Raw genomic sequence first — 19,704 nt, 5'->3', positions numbered from 1 at the left:
CTCGGGAGTGAGAGGAAGCTCAGGCAGGTTGATGGATCTACCAGATCCTGGCTGGCTGGTGGTTCCGGCAGATCCTGGCTGACTGGCACTTCTGGCGGATCCTGGCTGACTGGTGGATCCTGGCAGACTGGCGGATCCTGGCTGACTGGTGGATCCTGGCTGACTGGCGGATCCTGGCTGACTGGCGGATCCTGGCAGACTGGCGGATCCTGGCTGAATGGCGGATCGAACTGATCCTGGCAGACTGGCGGATCCTGGCCGACTGGCAGATCCTGGCCGACTGGCAGATCCTGGCTGACTGGTGGATCCTGGCAGACTGGCGGATCCTGGCTGAATGGCGGATCTAACTGATCCTGGCAGACTGGCGGATCCTGGCAGACTGGCGGATCCTGGCAGACTGGCAGTTCTGGCGGATCCTGGCAGACTGGCGGATCCTGGCTGAATGGCGGATCTAACTGATCCTGGCAGACTGGCGGATCCTGGCAGACTGGCGGATCCTGGCTGAATGGCGGATCTAACTGATCCTGGCAGACTGGCGGATCCTGGCAGACTGGCGGATCCTGGCAGACTGGCGGATCCTGGCAGACTGGCAGTTCTGGCGGATCCTGGCTGACTGGCGGATCCTGGCAGACTGGCGGATCCTGGCAGACTGGCGGATCCTGGCTGACTGGCACTTCTGGCGGATCCTGGCTGACTGGTGGATCCTGGCAGACTGGCGGATCCTGGCTGACTGGTGGATCCTGGCGGATCCTGGCTGAATGGCGGATCTAACTGATCCTGGCAGACTGGCGGATCCTGGCAGTTCTGGCGGATCCTGGCTGACTGGCGGATCCTGGCAGACTGGCGGATCCTGGCAGACTGGCGGATCCTGGCTGACTGGCACTTCTGGCGGATCCTGGCTGACTGGTGGATCCTGGCTGACTGGTGGATCCTGGCTGACTGGCGGATCCTGGCTGACTGGCGGATCCTGGCAGACTGGCGGATCCTGGCAGACTGGCAGATCTAACTGATCCTGGCAGACTGGCGGATCCTGGCCGACGGGCAGATCCTGGCCGACTGGCAGATCCTGGCCGACTGGCAGATCCTGGCGGATCCTGGCAGACTGGCGGATCCTGGCAGACTGGCAGTTCTGGCAGATCCTGGCCGACTGGCAGTTCTGGCGGATCCTGGCCGACTGGCGGATCCTGGCCGACTGGCGGATCCTGGTCGACTGGCGGATCCCGGTTGACTGGCAGTTCTGGCAGATCCCGGCTGACTGGCGGATCTGGAAGAGTCTGGTTGACTGGCAGATCTGGAAGAGTCTGGTTGACTGGCAGATCTGGAAGAGTCTGGTTGACTGGCAGATCTGGAAGAGTCTGGTTGACTGGCAGATCTGGAAGAGTCTGGTTGACTGGCAGATCTGGAAGAGTCTGGTTGACTGGCAGATCTGGAAGAGTCTGGTTGACTGGCAGATCTGGAAGAGTCTGGCTGACTGGCAGATCTGGCGGCGCTGGGCAGCCTGGCCGCGCTGGGCAGACTGGCGACGCTGGGCAGACTGGCGACGCTGGGCAGACTGGTGATGCTGGGCAGACTGGCGGCGCTGGGCAGACTGGTGGCGCTGGGCAGACTGGCGGCGCTGGGCAGACTGGCGACGCTGGGCAGACTGGCGGTGCTGGGCAGACTGGCGGTGCTGGGCAGACTGGCGATGCTGGGCAGACTGACGGCGCTGGGCAGACTGGTGACGCTGGGCAGACTGGGGGCACTGGCGGCGCTGGGCAGACTGGCGGCACTAGCTGCTCCATATAGGCTGACAGCTCTGGCGGCTTCTTACAGACTGACAGCTCTGGCGGCTCCGTGCTGACTGGCTGCTCCTTGCAGCCTGGCAGCTCCTTGCAGACTGACAGCTCCGTGCAGACTGACAGCTCCGTGCAGACTGACAGCTCCGTGCAGACTGACAGCTCCATGCAGACTGACATCTCTGGCTGCTTCATGCAGACTGACAGCTCTGGCTGCTCCATGTAGGCTGACAGCTCTGGCGGCTTCTTACAGACTGACAGCTCTGGCGGCTCCGTGCAGACTGGCAGCTCCTTACAGACTGGCAGCTCCTTGCAGACTGGCAGCTCTGGCTGCTCCATGCAGACTGACAGCTCTGGCTGCTCCATGCAGACTGGCTGCTCCATGCAGACTGACAGCTCTGGCTGCTCCATGCAGACTGACAGCTCTGGCTGCTCCATGCAGACTGACAGCTCTGGCTGCTCCATGCAGACTGACAGCTCTGGCTGCTCCATGCAGACTGACAGCTCTGGCTGCTCCATGCAGACTGACAGCTCTGGCTGCTCCATGCAGACTGACAGCTCTGGCTGCTCCATGCAGACTGACAGCTCTGGCTGCTCCATGCGGACTGACAGCTCTGGCTGCTCCATGCGGACTGGCAGCTCTGGCTGCTCCATGCGGACTGGCAGCTCTGGCTGCGCTGAACAGGCGGGAGACTCCGGCAGCGCTGTAGAGGAGAAAGGCTCTGGCTGCGCTAAACAGGCGGGAGACTCCAGCAGCGCAGGAGAGGAGAAAAGCGCTGGCTGCGCTGAACAGGCGAGGCACACTGAAGGCCTGGTGCGTGGTGCTGGAACTGGTGGTACTGGATCGAGGACACGCACAGGAAGCCTGGTGCGGGGAGCTGCTACCGGAGGACTGGAGTGTGGAGGTGGCACAGGATGGGCTAGACCGTGAAGGCGTACTGGAGATCTTGAGAGCAGTGTTGGCACAGGACGTGCAAGGCTAGGGATGTGCACAGGAGGCCTGGTGCGTGAGGCTGGCACCAACTTCACCAGCCGACTAACACGCACCTCAGGACGAGTATGGAGCGCTAACCCAGGTGCCATCAAATCCCCAACACGTTCCGTCGGGCGAATTCCATGCAAAAAGCACCAACACAGCAACTCCCTCATTTCTCTCTCCTCCAATTTCCCCATTAACTCCTTCACAGTCTCTGTTTCGCTCAGCTCCAACACCGGCTCTGGTTCTGGTCTCCTCCTTGGCTCCTCACGATAAACAGGGAGAGTTGGCTCAGGTCTGACTCCTGACTCTGCCACACTCTCCCTGAGCCCCCCCCCCAAGACATTTTTGGGGCTGATTCTCAGGCTTCCATCCGCTACGCCGTGCTGCCTCCTCATATCTGCGCCTCTCAGCTTTCGCCGCCTCCAGTTCTTCCTTGGGGCGGCGATATTCTCCAGGCTGAGCCCAGGGTCCTTTACCGTCCAGTTCTTCCTCCCATGTCCATTTCTCCAGGTGGTGCAGCCTCTCCCACTGCAGCTGCTGCTGCTCCTGCTGCTGCTGCCTGTTAACACGCTGCTTGGTCCGTTGGTGGTGGGTGATTCTGTTACGGTTTTCTAGTGGTGATGAAGGAGAGTCGGACCAAACTGCAGCGTGTCGATTGAGATTCATGTTTAATCAAATAAAGAAACACGAACACTACACAAAACAATAAACGTAATCAAAACCGAAACAGCCTATCTAGTGCAAACTAACCAAGAGTACACATAGGACACTAAGGACAATCACCCACGACAAACTCAAAGAATATGGCTGCCTAAATATGGTTCCCAATCAGAGACAACGATAAGCACCTGCCTCTGATTGAGAACCATTCCAGACAGCCATAGACTTTGCTAGACAACCCACTAAGCTACAATCCCAATACCACCACCAAAACCCCAAGACAAACACACCACAATTACAAAAACCCCATGCCACACCCTGGCCTGACCAAATACATAAAGATAAACACAAAATACTTTGACCAGGGCGTGACACATCTATGCATTATCTTTAGCAATAATAAGAATAAGAATAATAAACCTCTACTTTAGGAAAGAAAACAATTATGACAGGTGTGTTGTAATAACGAGTGGTGTCCACTGATTAAATGTAGTCTTTCTGCATTGTGAAGAGGGAAAACCCAGATATTCAGAAAGTTTGTGATGAATGACAGGTTGTTTCTACATGCAAAATAGATTTGGCATTAAACATTCAATTAAGCTGCTTTATTTGAGGGGTTTAGTGAAGGACAAGGGGAGTATACAGAATGCTAAGACTACACAAGGGTTAACTGTTAACATGTGGCCCATGTGGGAATCCAACATTCATCCATGGGGTTGCCAACACCAGTTTCTAACCCAGTGAACTATTTTATAATTGCCTATATGTTTTCAGGGAATCCTGGTATAAATGGCTATCCTGGCTTCCCTGGCAATTTCGGCGCCAAGGGGGATAGAGGTCTGTCTGTCCGGGGCCCTCCTGGAAACACTGGGCCTAAAGGTGAGAATGACTTTGCTACCCAAGAACCCTAGCTCTGTTGTACCCTGGTAAGATCCTAGGAGGGCAACATAGTGTGCAGAGTTTTGTTCCAGCCCAGCACTAACAACACACCTATTTCAGGTAATCATGATAATTTGAAGACAGCCATTAGGTGAATCACAGGAGTTAGAGATGGGCTGGAATAAAAGCCTGCACACACGGCACATCCTGTATTACAGTTTTACTCCATTGTATACAAGTGTTTTTTGGAACTGTGGTCAAACTTACATATAGTAGAACAACAATGATTTTTAAATGGTTTTATTTAACCTTTATTTTGACAGAGAAGACATATTGAGACCTAGGTCTCTTTTCCAAATGCACCCTGTATAATACAATATAAAATACACAATAATACCTCATAATGACAAAACAAAAACAGGTTTTAAATCATTAAAAAAATCAAATATCACATTTACATACACTACCGCTCGAAAGTTTGGGGTCACTTAGAAATGTCCCTGTTTTTGAAAGAAAAGCTTCTTTAATTTTTTTAAAATATTGAAATAACATCAAATTGATCAGAAACCCATACTGCCCCCTACCCCAAAGAAGTTAAATAGTATCTGCAAATCACCAGTCTCAACGTTAACAGTGAAGAGGCGACTCCAGGATGCTGGCCTTTTATGCAGAGTTGCAAAGAAAAAGCCTTATCTCAGACTGGCCAATAAAGAAGAAAACATTAAGATGGGAAAAAAGAACACTGGAAAGAGGAAGATTGGAAAAAAGTCTTATGGATAGACAAATCTAAGTTTGAAGTGTTCAGATCACAAAGAAGAACATTCGTGAGACGCAGAAAAAATCTAAGATGCTGGAGGAGTGCTTCATGCCATCTGTCAAGCATGGTGGAGGCAATGTGATCGTCAGGGGGTGCATTGGTGGTGGTAAGGTGGAAGATTTGTACAGGGTAAAAGGGATCTTGAAATAGGAAGGACGGCGCTTAATTGGAGCCAATTTCCTCCTATAACAGGACAATGACCCAAAGCACAGCTCCAAACTATGCAAGAACTATTTAGGGAAGAAGAAGTCAACTGGTATTCTGTCTATAATGGAGTGGACAGTACAGTCACCGGATCTCAAACCTATTGAGCTGTTGTGGGAGTAGCTTGACCGCATGGTACGTAAGGAGTACCCATCAAGCCAATCCAACTTGTCGGAGGTGCTTCAGTAGCATGGGGTGAAATCTCTTCAGATTACCCCCAAAAATTGACAACTACACTGCCAAAGGTGTCACGGTGAGCGCTACTGGAGGAAAGTCAGGTGCAGGATAGCAGAGAGTTGTGAACAGCAGCACACTTTATTTGGGCAGAGGCAAATAAACAGACGGACGCCACTGCGTCAAGACCTCCAGCCAAAGGAAAAAAGTGCAAGGCGCGACACAGTCATAAAAATGAGCACAATGTTACAATAACCAACCTTCGTGAAATACCATGGAAAATAACAGGAAAAACCTAGCCTGGCGCGTACACGCACAACACAATTTCACACAAAGACATGGAGGGGAACAGAAGAATAAATACATGCAGTGTGATTAGGAAATGAAAACCAGGTGTGCAGGGAACAAGACAAAACAAATGGAACGATGGAAAAATGGAGCGGCGATGGCTAGAAAGCCGGTGACATCAAACGCCGCCCGAACAAGGAGAGGAGCCGATTTCGGCGGATGTGTGACAAAAGGTCTGCCAGGCTGTAACTGCTCAAATTGAGGATTCTTTTACGAAAGCAAAGTTTGAAGAACACATTTAAATAAAAAAACATTATTTATAACCTTGTCAACGTCTTGACTATATTTCATATTAATTTGCAACGAATTTCATGGAAGTTTTCATGGAAAACAAGACATTTCTAGGTGACTACAAACTTTTGAACGGTACTGTAAGTATTCAGACCCTTTATGCAGTACTTTGTTGAAGCACCTTTGACAGCAATTACAGCCTCCAGTCTTCTTGGGTATGACACTTCAAGCATGGCACACCTGTATTTGAGTAGTTTCTCCCATTCTTCTCTGTAGATCCTCTCAAGCTGTGTCAGGTTGGATGGGGAGCATTGTGCACATACAGTGGGGCAAAAAAGTATTTAGTCAGCCATCAATTGTTTAAGTTCTCCCACTTAAAAAGATGAGAGAGGCCTGTAATTTTCATCATAGGTACACTTCAACAATGACAGACAAAATGACCAAAAAAATTCAGAAAATCACATTGTAGGATTTTGTCATTGCCAACAAAGGGTATATAACAAAGTATTGAGATAAACTTTTGTTATTGACCAAATACTTATTTTCCACCATAATTTGCAAATAAATTCATTAAAATTCCTACAATGTGATTTTCTAGATTTTTTTCCTAATTTTTTCTTTCATAGTTGAAGTGTACCTATGATGAAAATTACAGGCCTCTCTCTCATCTTTTTAAGTGGGAGAACTTGCACAATTGGAGGCTGACTAAATACTTTTTTGCCCCACTGTATAATTAGATACATGTAGCTTCTCTTTTGTCAGGCTACACTGAACTCGAGCTTGGTTCCCAAGTTTCCTAACCATACCAAACCATCTAATAGTGTCTTCAAAATATTTGAATTGAGCAAGTGGGATCATAAACATTAGCATATTTTAGCGATCCGCAGTAGAAGAAGTCCTAAATGCCCTGCAGCTTTCAGATGTGAGCTAAACAGCTAACTTGCACTTGATATGCGTTTTTAGGCAATGGATGAGAAAGTGAACTTGTTTAGCTCAGTTGTATGCTGATTTGCGATCTATTAACAACAAGGGTTGCATTAAATAGGCACAATATTTTTATGATGCACTTGGCAATGTTCAATTCATTCGCACAAAACGTATAAACAAAAGCATTCAATGTGAAAGTCGATACATGTAAGGCCTTCATATATAGGCTACACGCAGCACTTTCTTAAATTTATCAAATCAGTTATTGTTTTCTTGCTCAAACACTGAGCAACACCTGTAAAACTGAAATTTCTCTCAAAACACAGGGATGTCGATTCACATGGGACTAGTATTATTAGAGGACTTTGGAGTTTGCCAAAAAACAGTAGGTTATTCTGGTTAGTCAATGTCCAGATTTCAGTTTCCATTTAACCCATCTAAACAGTAAGCTACAGTTCCCTTGACATGCCATAGGCCTATTTAAAGTCCTGTCTTGCGACTGTTGAATTTATTTAATGACCCTAAACCCTCCAACCCAAGGATATAACCACTTTGTAAATGTAAACGTTTAATGAAAAATGCGTAAAAGGAGAAGAATTGCCCATAATTCTATACCTTTTGATATTTTTATTTCCAATTTTGATCATCATGGTTTAGTGATATTGAGATTTTTTTTAAGACAGACTCATTTCATTGATGTCTTAATCTTTTTTGTAAGCAGATCTTATGATTCATGTATTTGCTTAATTAACAGTATCTTATAGTTTTGATGAAAGTATTTGCTGTTTAGAGAAGGCAACGTATCTTCGAACTACACTGTTCCATAAATGCTTGTACGTGATTGAGAAAAACTGCAGATGGAGCTCATGTACAGATTCAGTCATGAGACTGTTTCCCTCTCAGGTGAGAAGGGCCAGCCGGGGGTTGCTGGTTCCCCAGGGATTGGTAGTATGGGACGACCAGGACCATCCGGAGCTCCCGGGATGCCAGGCCCTAAGGTCAGTGGAGCACAAACATTTTGTGTGTGTGTGCACATGCGTGATGGTGTTTGAATGAGTTTGTGAGTGCAAACGCGCGTGCGTGTGTGTGTCCTACTGTGGGCTGTCTTTGTGTGTCCATACATAGTCATTCTGTGTTGTATGGGTTTTTAGGGTGATTTCAGACCAGGGCTCCCAGGGCTGCCAGGTAGACCAGGCCCCCCAGGGGAGGATGGTTCTCTGGGGCTGACTGGAGACTCTGGTCTGCCTGGGCTTGGTAGATCGCCTGGCCTACCAGGAAGAGATGGTCCACAGGGAGACAGAGGTGAGTAGACACACACACACACCCACACACACCCACACACACAGTCTGATTGTTGCTTCTGTCTATCCTCAGGCAGTAAAGGTGCTGAGGGCTTGCCTGGTCTGCCTGGGGTTGCTGGGGAGTGTACGCTAGGCATTCCAGGCACTCCGGGGGCTGTAGGTCTCAAAGGAATCATTGGCTTAACAGGTACATATCCTTAGCCCCACAACTCAGCTGTTTACCGAAACTATTGGCAAAGGATGCCCTTTTGTTTTTTTTGTTTTTATCCCATAATGTACACTACCAGTCAAAGGTTTTAGAACACCTACTCATTCAAGGTTTTTTTTTAATTTTTACTATTTTCTACATTGTAGAAAAATAGTGACGACATCAAAACTATGAAATAACACATCTGAAATCATGTAGTAACCAAAAAAGTGTTAAACAAATCAAAATATATTTTATATTTGAGATTCTTCAAATAGCCACCATCTGCCTTGATGACAGCTTTGCTGTAAGCATGTAAGCATCTCTGTCTGAACACTCACTACATGTAAGCATCTCTGTCAGAACACTGCTCATAAAAGTTCTAGCTGTGACTACTGTACATACATGTATGACACTCTCATAAACTCCTCTCTGGTTGTTCTCTCCTTTTCCCCTTTCTCCTCTCCCTGCTGTCTTGTTCTCCTCTCCCCTTTCTTTCTCTCTTCTCCCCTGTCTCTCTGTTCTCTCCCCCTTTTTTCTCCTCTCCCCCCATCTCTCTGTCCTCTCCCCCTTTCTTTTTCTCCTCTCCCCCATCTCACTCTCCTCTCTATGTATCCTTGGATCTCTACATGCTTCAGGGACCAGAGGACAGAAGGGGGTACAGGGCGATTCAGGTCTGCCTGGCAGAGGGGCCCCAGGATTGATTGGGCCGTTTGGACGGCCCGGGTTTGATGGACCCCCGGGACCTGGGGGGGCTGCCGGCCTGAATGGATTCAGAGGAAGAGATGGTGTACCTGGGGTACCAGGTTAGACCACTGTTGCTTTAAGATGAAGAAGATAATGTGCCATTGTGTGATCAACTGTTATGAACCTGTGTGTGTGTTCTCCAAGGCCTGAGAGGAGACATGGGGCCATCAGGAGCGTGTGGTACACCAGGACCAGACGGAGGCCCAGGACCAGGGGGACGACTTGGCCCTAAAGGTAGAACTGTCCAATACTTTTATGCACACACACACGCTATAATGATGATGATGATGTTGACGATAATGATTGCTGTCTCCAGGTCTGATGGGTGCTGATGGGGTGAAGGGCCGTGTAGGAGCCAGGGGACCTGTGGGAGACTCTGGGGCTCCTGGAGATATTGGAGTCACAACATACATCGATGTCCCTGGGGACCCTGGGGACCCAGGACCTACAGGTCGGTCTCTGAATTACCCCTACCCCCAATCAACACTATAAACTCCAATGCTGATTCTAGAACATTAGCAGCACCCTGTCTTTATAGACTTACACACAGTATCTGTAGTAGGCTATTCCCTTCTCCCCTTGAGTTTTTAGAAACATTTACAGTGGTTCGTCCTTTAAAAGTTGCAACGTACTGCAGCACAGCTTGCGTGGTGCCGCAGAATTCTATGGCACGTTATTTAAGTGCCAACCACTGGTACCATTAATGCTAGTTAGTGTTAGTTTGACCACCAGAGGCCATCTTTGAGAAGCATTTGATAGCCTTCAATAGTGGCTGTACTAGAGAATTTAAAACCTTTTTTTGTAAGAACATAGTATATGGGACTGATTGCGGTTTCCCAATCATGTTTGGATGTGATACATAATAATAATAATAATATTAACTTAGAAATACATTTGACGATAGAATTCTCCCCCTTCCCTCCATCTGGAGCGTTTCCCTAGTCAGCGCCATTATTAGTGCAATGCCCCTTAAAGTGTTGCTCTGTGCTTCCCAGTGTGCTACCCTCCTCTGCCCTCCTCCATTCCCCATGGGTTAGGTCTGTCTTCTGTGCGTGGCTCTGCGGCCCATCCCTTGCCCCCTGCCCTCATGCCTTGAACCTCGAGCACCCACCGCTATTTCCATGGATACAGCTGGAGAACTGCAAGGCAATCCCATTGAGTGCGGGAGCCATGACCAATATATATTGTCCTGCTAATAACAGGGTTAATAATATATCTGTGAAAATATATCCATGGAGCTTTTATATAATTCTAAATTAATAGTAACAATATTTTGGAGATTTTGTTTTCAAATGACGTGAAATGAGCAAGAAAAAGGCCATTCTTGAACAGGGGTTGAGACATTGTTGCTAATTTGTAAATAAAGCAGTTTGTTATCAAGAAAATTTTAGAATTGTTTTTAGAGGGAGAAAAACCAAAAGCCTACAGTGATCTCTGCACGGGTATTGAACAAGCATCTGTAGCAACACAGCTTGCACTGCTATGCAGTGTCTTAGACCATTGCACCACTCAGGCACTGTACAATGTGACTGGTCGGAAGTGGGATACAGTACCACACCAAGAACAAAATAATCCTAACAAAATAAAATTATAAAAACCTTAGTGTAACAACAGTTTTAGTAAGTAATACTGAAGTTGTGCACAATTATCAGTTTGTATTTAGGTTTATGTCACCCATTCACTATCAGTTAGAGACACAGTGGGACCCAAAAGCATAATCAGTGCTCTAACTCAGTGCTCTAACTCCCCCTTGCTCTGGTCTGGAGCAATGAAGTGGTGATGCAGGTTACCGTACTAAACCACAAAATACCCCTTTAAGTACTGCAGCATAATCGCAAAACCTTTAGTGGAGCAACCATTGTATGTTGGTCAATACCAAAACTGCTGTACTGTTTTCATCAGAAGAAAAATATACTGTCCTCATTGATAATAGCAACATTTTGTTTCTGAATCTGAAAAATTGTTTGAGAGTAATGCTCTGTTCCTAAGCGTAAAAAAAAATATTTCCTGTCGTGAGGGCTATTTTCAAATGAAGAAGTAACAACTAATTAATGCAAGACGTCTCAACGTGCCTTTGCAGTACATCGGAAATGTATTTGATGCTGTTGACAATTTCTCTTTTGGGGATTAATGAAGAGATTATTTATGATAGCAATATACATTTTCTTCTGAATTGTATGATGGTTATACTGTCCCAAATGTGTTAAGGCCTTTTAGATCTAGTGACCCCTGACCTCTGACTCTGCTCTCTTTTCTCCAGCTCTAAGGGGCTTAACAGGTGCCAAAGGAGATCTAGGTGTGATAGGGCACAATGGAGCCAGTGGCAAGGATGGGATTCCCGGGAGCGCCGGGCCGCAAGGTACCAAGCACCGTGACACACTATTGAAAAAAAAACTGTTTCAATTGCCTACCCACTACCCCTCTTCTTAATAAATCACTACCATGCCTAGCTATTCAATTTGATTGAGGACACTTTATTAATCCCCAAAGACAATTGTTTATTACTAATATTTTTACCTCACACTTTTCTTGTAGGTGCTGTTGGCGACCCAGGCAGAGATGGCCAGAAAGGAAGTCCTGGTTTCAATGGAAATCCTGGAGTCGCAGGAGATATGGGTGTGCCAGGTAACATACTCAAAATTATAGCGAAACAGGCTGTGTCCAGAATCTGTCTTGCCGACTACTTACTAAAATCTACATACTAATCGTACTACATATTATTTAGAACTTAATCGTTAGTAAAAATGTCATCTAATGCGCATTTGCGTTGTTTCCCGCCATTCATTCATTTTGGTATAGCGTTTCCCCTTGCTAATTATCAGCTGTTGTCAAACACACATGGGTCTGAAAACAAGATTCTCTTCCTCAGTAGCATACAATGAATTCCTACTACATGTAGATGAAAAGCTGAAATTAATATGACATCCTGGCATTTAAAGCATACAAAATGTTCTACATTTCACATACTTAAAAATATTATATTATATTTTCACATACATAATCAGTATTTTTAGAGGCTTGACATATACAGAAGGACACTCCCAGGTTTGTGTCGAAGTTTCCCTAGATATAGATCTAGGATCAGCTTCCCCTCCCTGAATCCTAACCATAACCATTGGAGGGGGAAGTGCAAGACTGACCCAAGATCAGCGTCTAGGGGCAACTTCACCCTTAATCATGGTTTATGTCCTTGCTGACCAGGTGTAAAGGGTGAGAAAGGGGGAACAGGAGGTCGTGGAGAGCCTGGTTCATCGGGAAGACCAGGCCCAAATGGAGTAAATGGAGTGAAAGGAGAGCCCAGCCTCCCTGGACCAGGAGCTAAAGGACGACAAGGAGAAAAGGTGAAAACCTAGTACAGAACCCGTGAGGGGCCTGTTTTTTTTCCTGACACCACCTGACCTGACCAGGAAAAACTGCTACATACTGATATAGAACAGCAACAATTAATATATCAAATGATTAGCAATGTACAAATGTGTTCAGCAGAAATTATGTCCAACCTCCTCTCCCTTCTCTCTCTCCTCTCTTACATTCTTTCTTTCTTTCCTTCTCACTTTCTCATATCTCTCTTCCTCTTTCTTTCAGGGAGTGCCAGGGTTTCCAGGTTTTCCAGGAGAGAAGGGGGAGATGGGTGTAGCAGGGAGGTTCGGAACCCTGGGGGCCATCGGCCCCACAGGACCCAAGGGAAGAGAAGGACTACAGGGATCACGAGGTCTCTGTCGCCCACCGAATAACAATCACTGTGCCGTACATGCAAACCCACACAACCTCCTCGGGAACTAATTTTTAATAACTACTGCAAAAACAACTTTCCACACACATGCACAAATGCACTCACACACACACTATATTTATTCTCACGGTATCTGTATCTCACGTCTTTCTTAGGACCTCCGGGACCAGCCGGGGAGAAGGGCATTAATGGTCTCCCAGGCAATGCTGGCTGTCATGGCCAGAATGGCCTGCAAGGTAATTTATAATGCATGTCCACACCTACTGAAATGCCATTAGACTTTCCGTCTGTGTGTGTTTGTGATCCTATTAAGCACTGCCTCTGTGTCACAGGGAGCCCAGGATTGGCTGGTGACCCAGGGACTGCAGGCCCCAGAGGTTCCCAGGGTAGAGACGGCATCCCTGGCCCAGCAGGAGAGAAAGGAGACATGGGAGGTCAGAGAACCCTACTACATTCAGATAAAAGGGTTCCAAAAGGGTTCTTCGGCTATCCCCATAGGACATGACTTTTTGGTTCCAGGTAGAACCCTCTGGGTTCTATCTGGAACCAAAAAGGTTATACCTGGAACCAAAAAGGCTTCTCCAAAGAGTTCTCCTATGGGGACAGCCGAATAACACTTTTAGGTTCTAGATAACACCTTTTTTTCTAACAGTATAAAACACTCCCTCCAGGGTTGGGGTAAATTCCAATTGAAGTCAGTCAATCCAGGAAGTGATTTGAATTTAAAATGCGAAAATTGAAAAACGTTTGATATAAATAGCCCTTTACACATTCACAGAAATTATATATCTGTGTTGATTGTCTGTTCTCTCTACAGCCCCTGGCATTGGACCAAAAGGCACAGACGGAAAGACGGGCCAATCTGGTGAGTCTGTGCTACACACAGATACACTACATGGCCAAAACTATGTAGACACCTGCTTGTTGAATATCTCCTTCCAAAATCATGGGCATTATTTTGGAGTTGATCCCCCCTATAACAGCCACCACTCTTCTGAGAAGGCTTTCCGCTAGATGTTGGAACATTGCTGCGGGGACTTTTTCCGTAAGAGTGAGTAGTGAGGTCGGCACTGATGTTGGGCAATAAGGCCTGGCTCGCAATCGTCATTCCAATCCATCTCAAAGGTGTTCGGTGGGGTTGAGGTCAGGGCTCTGTGCAGGACAGTAAAGTTCTTCCACACCCATCTCGACAAACCATTTCTGTATGGACCTCGCTTCGTTCATGGGACATTTTCATGCTGAAACAGGAAAGGGCCTTCCCCAAACTGTTTCCACAACGTTGGAGGCACAGAATCTTTTAGAATGTCATTGTATGCTGCAGCTTTAAATTTCCCTTCACTGGAACTAAGGGGTCTATACTAAACCATGAAAAACAGCCCCAGACTATTATTTCTTCTCTACCAAACTTTACAGTTGGCACTCTGCATTGTGGCAGGTAGCGTTCTCCTGGCATCCGCCAAACGCAGATTTGTCCATTGGATTGCCAGATGGTGAAGCGTGATTCATCACTCCAGAGAACGCAATTCCACTTCTCCAAAGTCCAATGGCGGCGAGCTTTACACAACTGCAGCCGACGCTTGGCATTCCACATGGTGATCTTAGGTTTGCGTGCGGCTGCTCAGCCATGGAGACCCATTTCATATAGCTCCCGATGAACAGTCCTTGTGCTAACGTTGCTTCCAGAGGCAGTTTGGAACTCGGTAGTGAGTGTTGCAACTGAGGACAGACTATTTTTATGCGCTACACGCTTAAGCACTTGGCGGTCCTGTTCTGTGAGCTTGATGCTCTTAGAAGTTTCCACTTCACAGCAACAACACTTATAGTTGACCGGTGCAGCTCTAGCAGGGCAGAAATTTGACGAACTGACTTGTTGGAAAGGTGGCATTGTATGATGGTGCTAAGTTGACAGTCACTGAGCTCTTCAGTACGGACCGTTGTACTTCCAATATTTGTCTATGGAGATTGCATGGCTTTGTGCTCAATTGTATACACCTGTTAGCAACGGGTGTACCTGAAATTGCTGAATCCACTAATTTGAAGGGGTGTCCACATACTGAAGTTGCATGCATGTGTTTTGTTGTACAATATAGGTGTCGTGTCTCTGACGATGATAAAATGATATGACATGCTATTTTATCAAATTGATTACCTAACGTTTAATTGATTACATGATTGAATTAAACCATGCAACAATTAAACCATTAATAACCTGGGGCACCACGAAAGCATTAATTTACATAGAGTGGTTATCTCCCGAATCCACTCTCTTAAAGATCTGAATATCTTTTATATCAATAGCAGTGAATTATTCATTGTCACCTTATTCAGTCTCATTCTGATGGTCGTAAAGTACTTGGTTATATGCACAAACCCTGGCTAAAAGTTCAATCAGCAATACAAAAATTGGCTTTATTATTTATTTACTAAATGACTAAATAATCACACAGAATTACATATATATGCACAGGATAGATCATCCATCGATTACTAATTATGTCATAAGAAGCCCCATCACAACCATTTCAGCGTGGTGATCGTCACCTCCATGTGATCTGGTCTCATGTAAATTCCATTCGATAGAGTAGTCGTTCAACCATTCGCAACCACAGCTCACGCCAGGGTTTGCTTAGTCTAACATGAATATGTTCACAGGGGGCTTTTGTACTGGGTAAGTGAAGGGCGTGTGTCATCCCTCTCCAACCAATGTCTGTTCACTTGGGCGTGGCCACTGAGTGAGCATAAGTTTATGAAAACAATTCTCTCATTTAGAAGCTAAAATCACATTTCATCTTCTCACAAATAGTTTCATATTTAAACATTTAAATTGCACAACAATTCCATGTGAATCTGATAACTAGAATGTGTAGACTTTCCAAGATACAATTTATGTCGTCCTATCATCAGATATAATGTCCCAGGCAACAACTGATCTGACATCATATTCTTTAATTGCCAACGGACCCTTTCAACTGGTTGAGAACAGGAAATATTGTTCCATTCCCCAACATTTTGAAGCTACCATACTTTCAATATGTTAACAAAGGGCTTTCCAAGAGTCCATTCTGTAGAGTGGAGAGAAAAGGGGGAAAGGTATTTATGGGGGGGTCATAAACCTCACCCAACAGAGCAACGTCATGACGATAGGATATACCATGTAAACCATGTGTGCGTACCAATAATATCTCCTGTCATCTCTGTGCTAGTTAGCGACGTTTGCTCTGTTCAAATAGCATGTTGTTTCGAATGTTAAGACAGTGAAATGGGGTTAGTAAAGTCACCTCAAGGATCAGCAGCTCTGGGTCTCTCAACCTATAGTGCTACCAGATGGTAATGATTCCCTCCCAAGAGTTGAACGCTACAAAAAGATATCCCTTCACTGATCTGTTCATCTGACTGTTTCTGTAGGACTTAAGGGGGATGTGGGGATACCTGGCCGCTTTGGCCCTCCTGGTCCCTCAGGGCTTTTGGGGGACATTGGACCTCCAGGCCCCCCTGGTCCTATGGGACTGTCTGGAAGTCCTGGCCGGGATGGAATGTGCTTTGAAGGGCTAAAAGGAGACCGTGGACAAAATGGTGTCCCTGGACCCCAAGGTGTGTAGGCTGCATCACAAAGGATACCCTCTTCCCTACTTGTGACTAGAGCCGTCTGTTTAATTTTTTGGGCTTCATTGCTTCCCATGACCTCTGAGCCTGCTCCCCCCTCTGTGTATTTAGGTATGCAGGGGCCACGGGGACCTCCTGGTCCACCAGGACCTGGCTTTAAAGGAGATAAAGGGAACAAAGGTGCCATGGGTCTTCTGGGTACGCCTGGGTACAGAGGAGACACAGGGGTACAGGGCAGACCGGTGAGTCACACACCACTGATTTACTCACCCATGCTTTAAGGTAGACTCCGTGAGATGACATCATCATAAACGTTGGGCCAACTTCCCACCGATAGCCAGATATCCACATAAATTGTTGCCCCTTCCCAATGTGAACGTGTAACAAGGGAGAGTCCACACATGAAGAGCCGATAATCATAATTCATAAAGATGTAACCTTGCACACAGACACGTGAATTAGGGGTGAAGTTTCCCCTAACTACAAATCTAGTAGCATTTCCCCCTCCCCAATCCTAACCTTAACCAGTAGTGGGGAAAATGCAAAACTGACCCAAGACCGAATGGGTGTGCTGAATAGGATGTGTATTCACAGGGTAATGATGGCAGACCAGGTGGTTTGGGAGTCAAAGGGGAGATGGGACAGTTAGGAGACATCGGACCAAACGGTAATAACCAATCTGTGACATTATTAACAAACTCCATACTTTCAGAATGTAATTTATGTTACTATACTGTAGGTCAGAGCTGCAACCTTCATCTGGGGAAGGCAATCCATAATGTTACTGTGGCAATCCAAAATTTGACTGTAGTCTCAGACCGCAGAACTGTTAATGACATGCTAACATACTCTAGTCAGCAACTCTTACTGTATAGCAAACATCTCACAACATCCTATACTGTAAGTGTTATTTATTTGTGCAGTTATCTTAACTACTAAATCAGTGTCAATGAATCAACCAATGTCCTTTTTATTGTGTTTTTTACAAATATATGACACAATGTGTGGTGTTTCAGGTCAGAAAGGAGATGCAGGACCTGCAGGACCTGTAGGTTGCCTTGGACAGAAAGGGCAGTCTGGAGCACCAGGTAGGATGAGCACTCACACCTAGGGTACTGAGTTTTTCCTGGTAAGGTCACATGGTCAGTTACGTTGGGCCCTCCAATGGACACGAACTGACCAGGAATTCTGTAAAAATGGCTGCCGTTTTACAGGCTCCTAACCAATTGTGCTATTTTGTGTTTTTTTTAATTGTTGGTAACTTATTTTGTACATAATGTTGACGCTACCATCTCTTATGACCGAAAAGAGCTTCTGAATATCAGAACAGCGATTACTCAACTCGAACTGGACAAAGATGTTTTATTTAATGTGTCTAATGCAAAGGCTATAATGCTGCTCGCTCCCAGACAAGGCCCAAATCCCCATCATTCGTATGAAGAAAATAAGGAAATACAGGGGGTGGGGATCAGGGTACCTTGTGAAAATTTGTCGGCGAGTGGTTAACCCGCCTCTACCATCCGTTCTATTGGCCAACGTGCAATCACTGGAAAATAAACTGGATTAAGCTCCGTTCGAGACGGTCTTACCAACGGGTCAATGAAAACTGTAATTTCTTATGTTACACCAAGTCGTGGCTGAACAACGACGCAAATAATATACAGTTGGCTGAGTTCTCCGCACATCGGCAGGACAGAACAGCTACGTCCGGTAAGACTAGGGGTGGGGGTGTGTGTCTATTTGTCAATAACAGCTGGTGCACAATGTCTAATATTAAGGTAGTCTCGAGGTATTACTCACCTGAGGGAGAGTACCTCATGATAAGGTCATACGCTAACAAGAAAATGCTCATCCAGAAGCGTCTCTCCTAGTGGCCAGGGACTTTGATGCAGGCAAACTTAAATCCGTTTTACTTCATTTCTACCAGCATGTCACATGTGCAACCAGAGGAAAATAAACTCTAGACCACCTTTACTCCACACATAGAGAAGCATACAAAGCTCTCCCTCGCCCTCCATTTAGAAAATCTGACCATAATTCTATCCTCCTGATTGCTGCTTACAAGCAAAAACTAAAGCAGGAAGCACCAGTGACTCAGTCAATATGGAAGTGGTCAGATGACGCAGATGCTACGCAACAGGACTGTGTTGCTAGCACAGACTGGAATATGTTCATTGGCATTGAGGAATACACCACCTCAATCACCGGCTTCATCAATAAGTGCATCAATGTCGTCGTCACCACAGTGGCCATACGTACATATCCCAACCAGAAGCCATGGATTACAGGAAACATCCGCACCGAGGTAAAGGCTAGAGCTGCCGCTTTCAAGGAGCGGGACACTATTCCCGGGCGCTTATAAGAAATCCCGCCATGCACTCAGATGAACCATCAAACAGGCAAAGCATCAATACAGGACTAAGATTGAATCCTACTACACCGGCTCTAACGCTCGTTGGTTGTGGCAGGGCTTGCAAACTATTAAGGACTACAAAGGGAAACCCAGCCATGAGCTGCCCAGTGACACGAACCTACCAGGCTTTTATGCTCGCTTCGAGGCAAGCAACGCTGAAGCATGCATAAGAGCACCAGCTGTTCCGAATAACTGTGTGATCACGCTCTTCATAGCAGATGTGAGCAAGTCCTTTAAACGGGGCCAGACAGATTACCAGGACGTGTATTCCGAGCATGCGCTGACCAACTGGCAAGTGTCTTCACTGACATTTTCAACTTCTCCATGTCAATGTCTGTAATATCTACATGTGTCAAGCAGACCACCATAGTCCCTATGCCCAAGAAAGTGAAGGTTACCTCCCTAAATGACTACCCTAGCCATGAAGTGCTTTGAAAGGCAACACCATCATCCTGGAAACCCCATACCCACTCCAATATGCATACCGCCCCAACAGATCCACAGATGACGCAATCTCAATCGCGCGCCACACTGCCCTTTCCCAGCTGTACAAAAGGAACACCTATGTGAGAATGCTTCTTCGGTTGTCCCCATAGAAGAATCCTTTGAAGAACCCTTTTCGGTTCCATGTAGAACACTTTCCCCATAGGAACCCAAAAGTGTTTTTCCTGGAACCATAACGGGTTCTTCAAAGGATTCTTCTATGGGGACAGCCAAAGAACCCTT

General features: G+C 46.3%; 1 protein-coding gene across 2 annotated transcripts in view; it reads left to right on the top strand.

Moving 5' to 3' along the window:
* col4a3 (collagen, type IV, alpha 3) overlaps positions 1-19,704 on the top strand; it is a 123,484-nt gene that overhangs the window by 85,809 nt on the left and 17,971 nt on the right. For both annotated transcript variants that reach the window (XM_042300006.1, XM_024376668.2), the window contains exons 28-45: positions 4,189-4,293; positions 7,898-7,992; positions 8,146-8,296; positions 8,369-8,482; positions 9,121-9,288; positions 9,374-9,463; positions 9,546-9,680; positions 11,490-11,588; positions 11,765-11,854; positions 12,431-12,570; positions 12,815-12,941; positions 13,118-13,198; positions 13,295-13,396; positions 13,780-13,827; positions 16,368-16,553; positions 16,677-16,807; positions 17,160-17,232; positions 17,582-17,653. In XM_042300006.1, coding sequence (XP_042155940.1) covers positions 4,189-4,293; positions 7,898-7,992; positions 8,146-8,296; positions 8,369-8,482; positions 9,121-9,288; positions 9,374-9,463; positions 9,546-9,680; positions 11,490-11,588; positions 11,765-11,854; positions 12,431-12,570; positions 12,815-12,941; positions 13,118-13,198; positions 13,295-13,396; positions 13,780-13,827; positions 16,368-16,553; positions 16,677-16,807; positions 17,160-17,232; positions 17,582-17,653 — 2,007 coding nt within the window. The remainder of the gene's footprint in view (positions 1-4,188; positions 4,294-7,897; positions 7,993-8,145; positions 8,297-8,368; positions 8,483-9,120; positions 9,289-9,373; positions 9,464-9,545; positions 9,681-11,489; positions 11,589-11,764; positions 11,855-12,430; positions 12,571-12,814; positions 12,942-13,117; positions 13,199-13,294; positions 13,397-13,779; positions 13,828-16,367; positions 16,554-16,676; positions 16,808-17,159; positions 17,233-17,581; positions 17,654-19,704) is intronic.

The sequence above is a fragment of the Oncorhynchus tshawytscha genome, linkage group LG17 (assembly GCF_018296145.1).
Source record: "Oncorhynchus tshawytscha isolate Ot180627B linkage group LG17, Otsh_v2.0, whole genome shotgun sequence".
NCBI lineage: Eukaryota > Metazoa > Chordata > Actinopteri > Salmoniformes > Salmonidae > Oncorhynchus > Oncorhynchus tshawytscha.
Note: the sequence above shows the minus strand (reverse complement) of the source record. Positions and strands in the feature narration are given on the sequence as shown.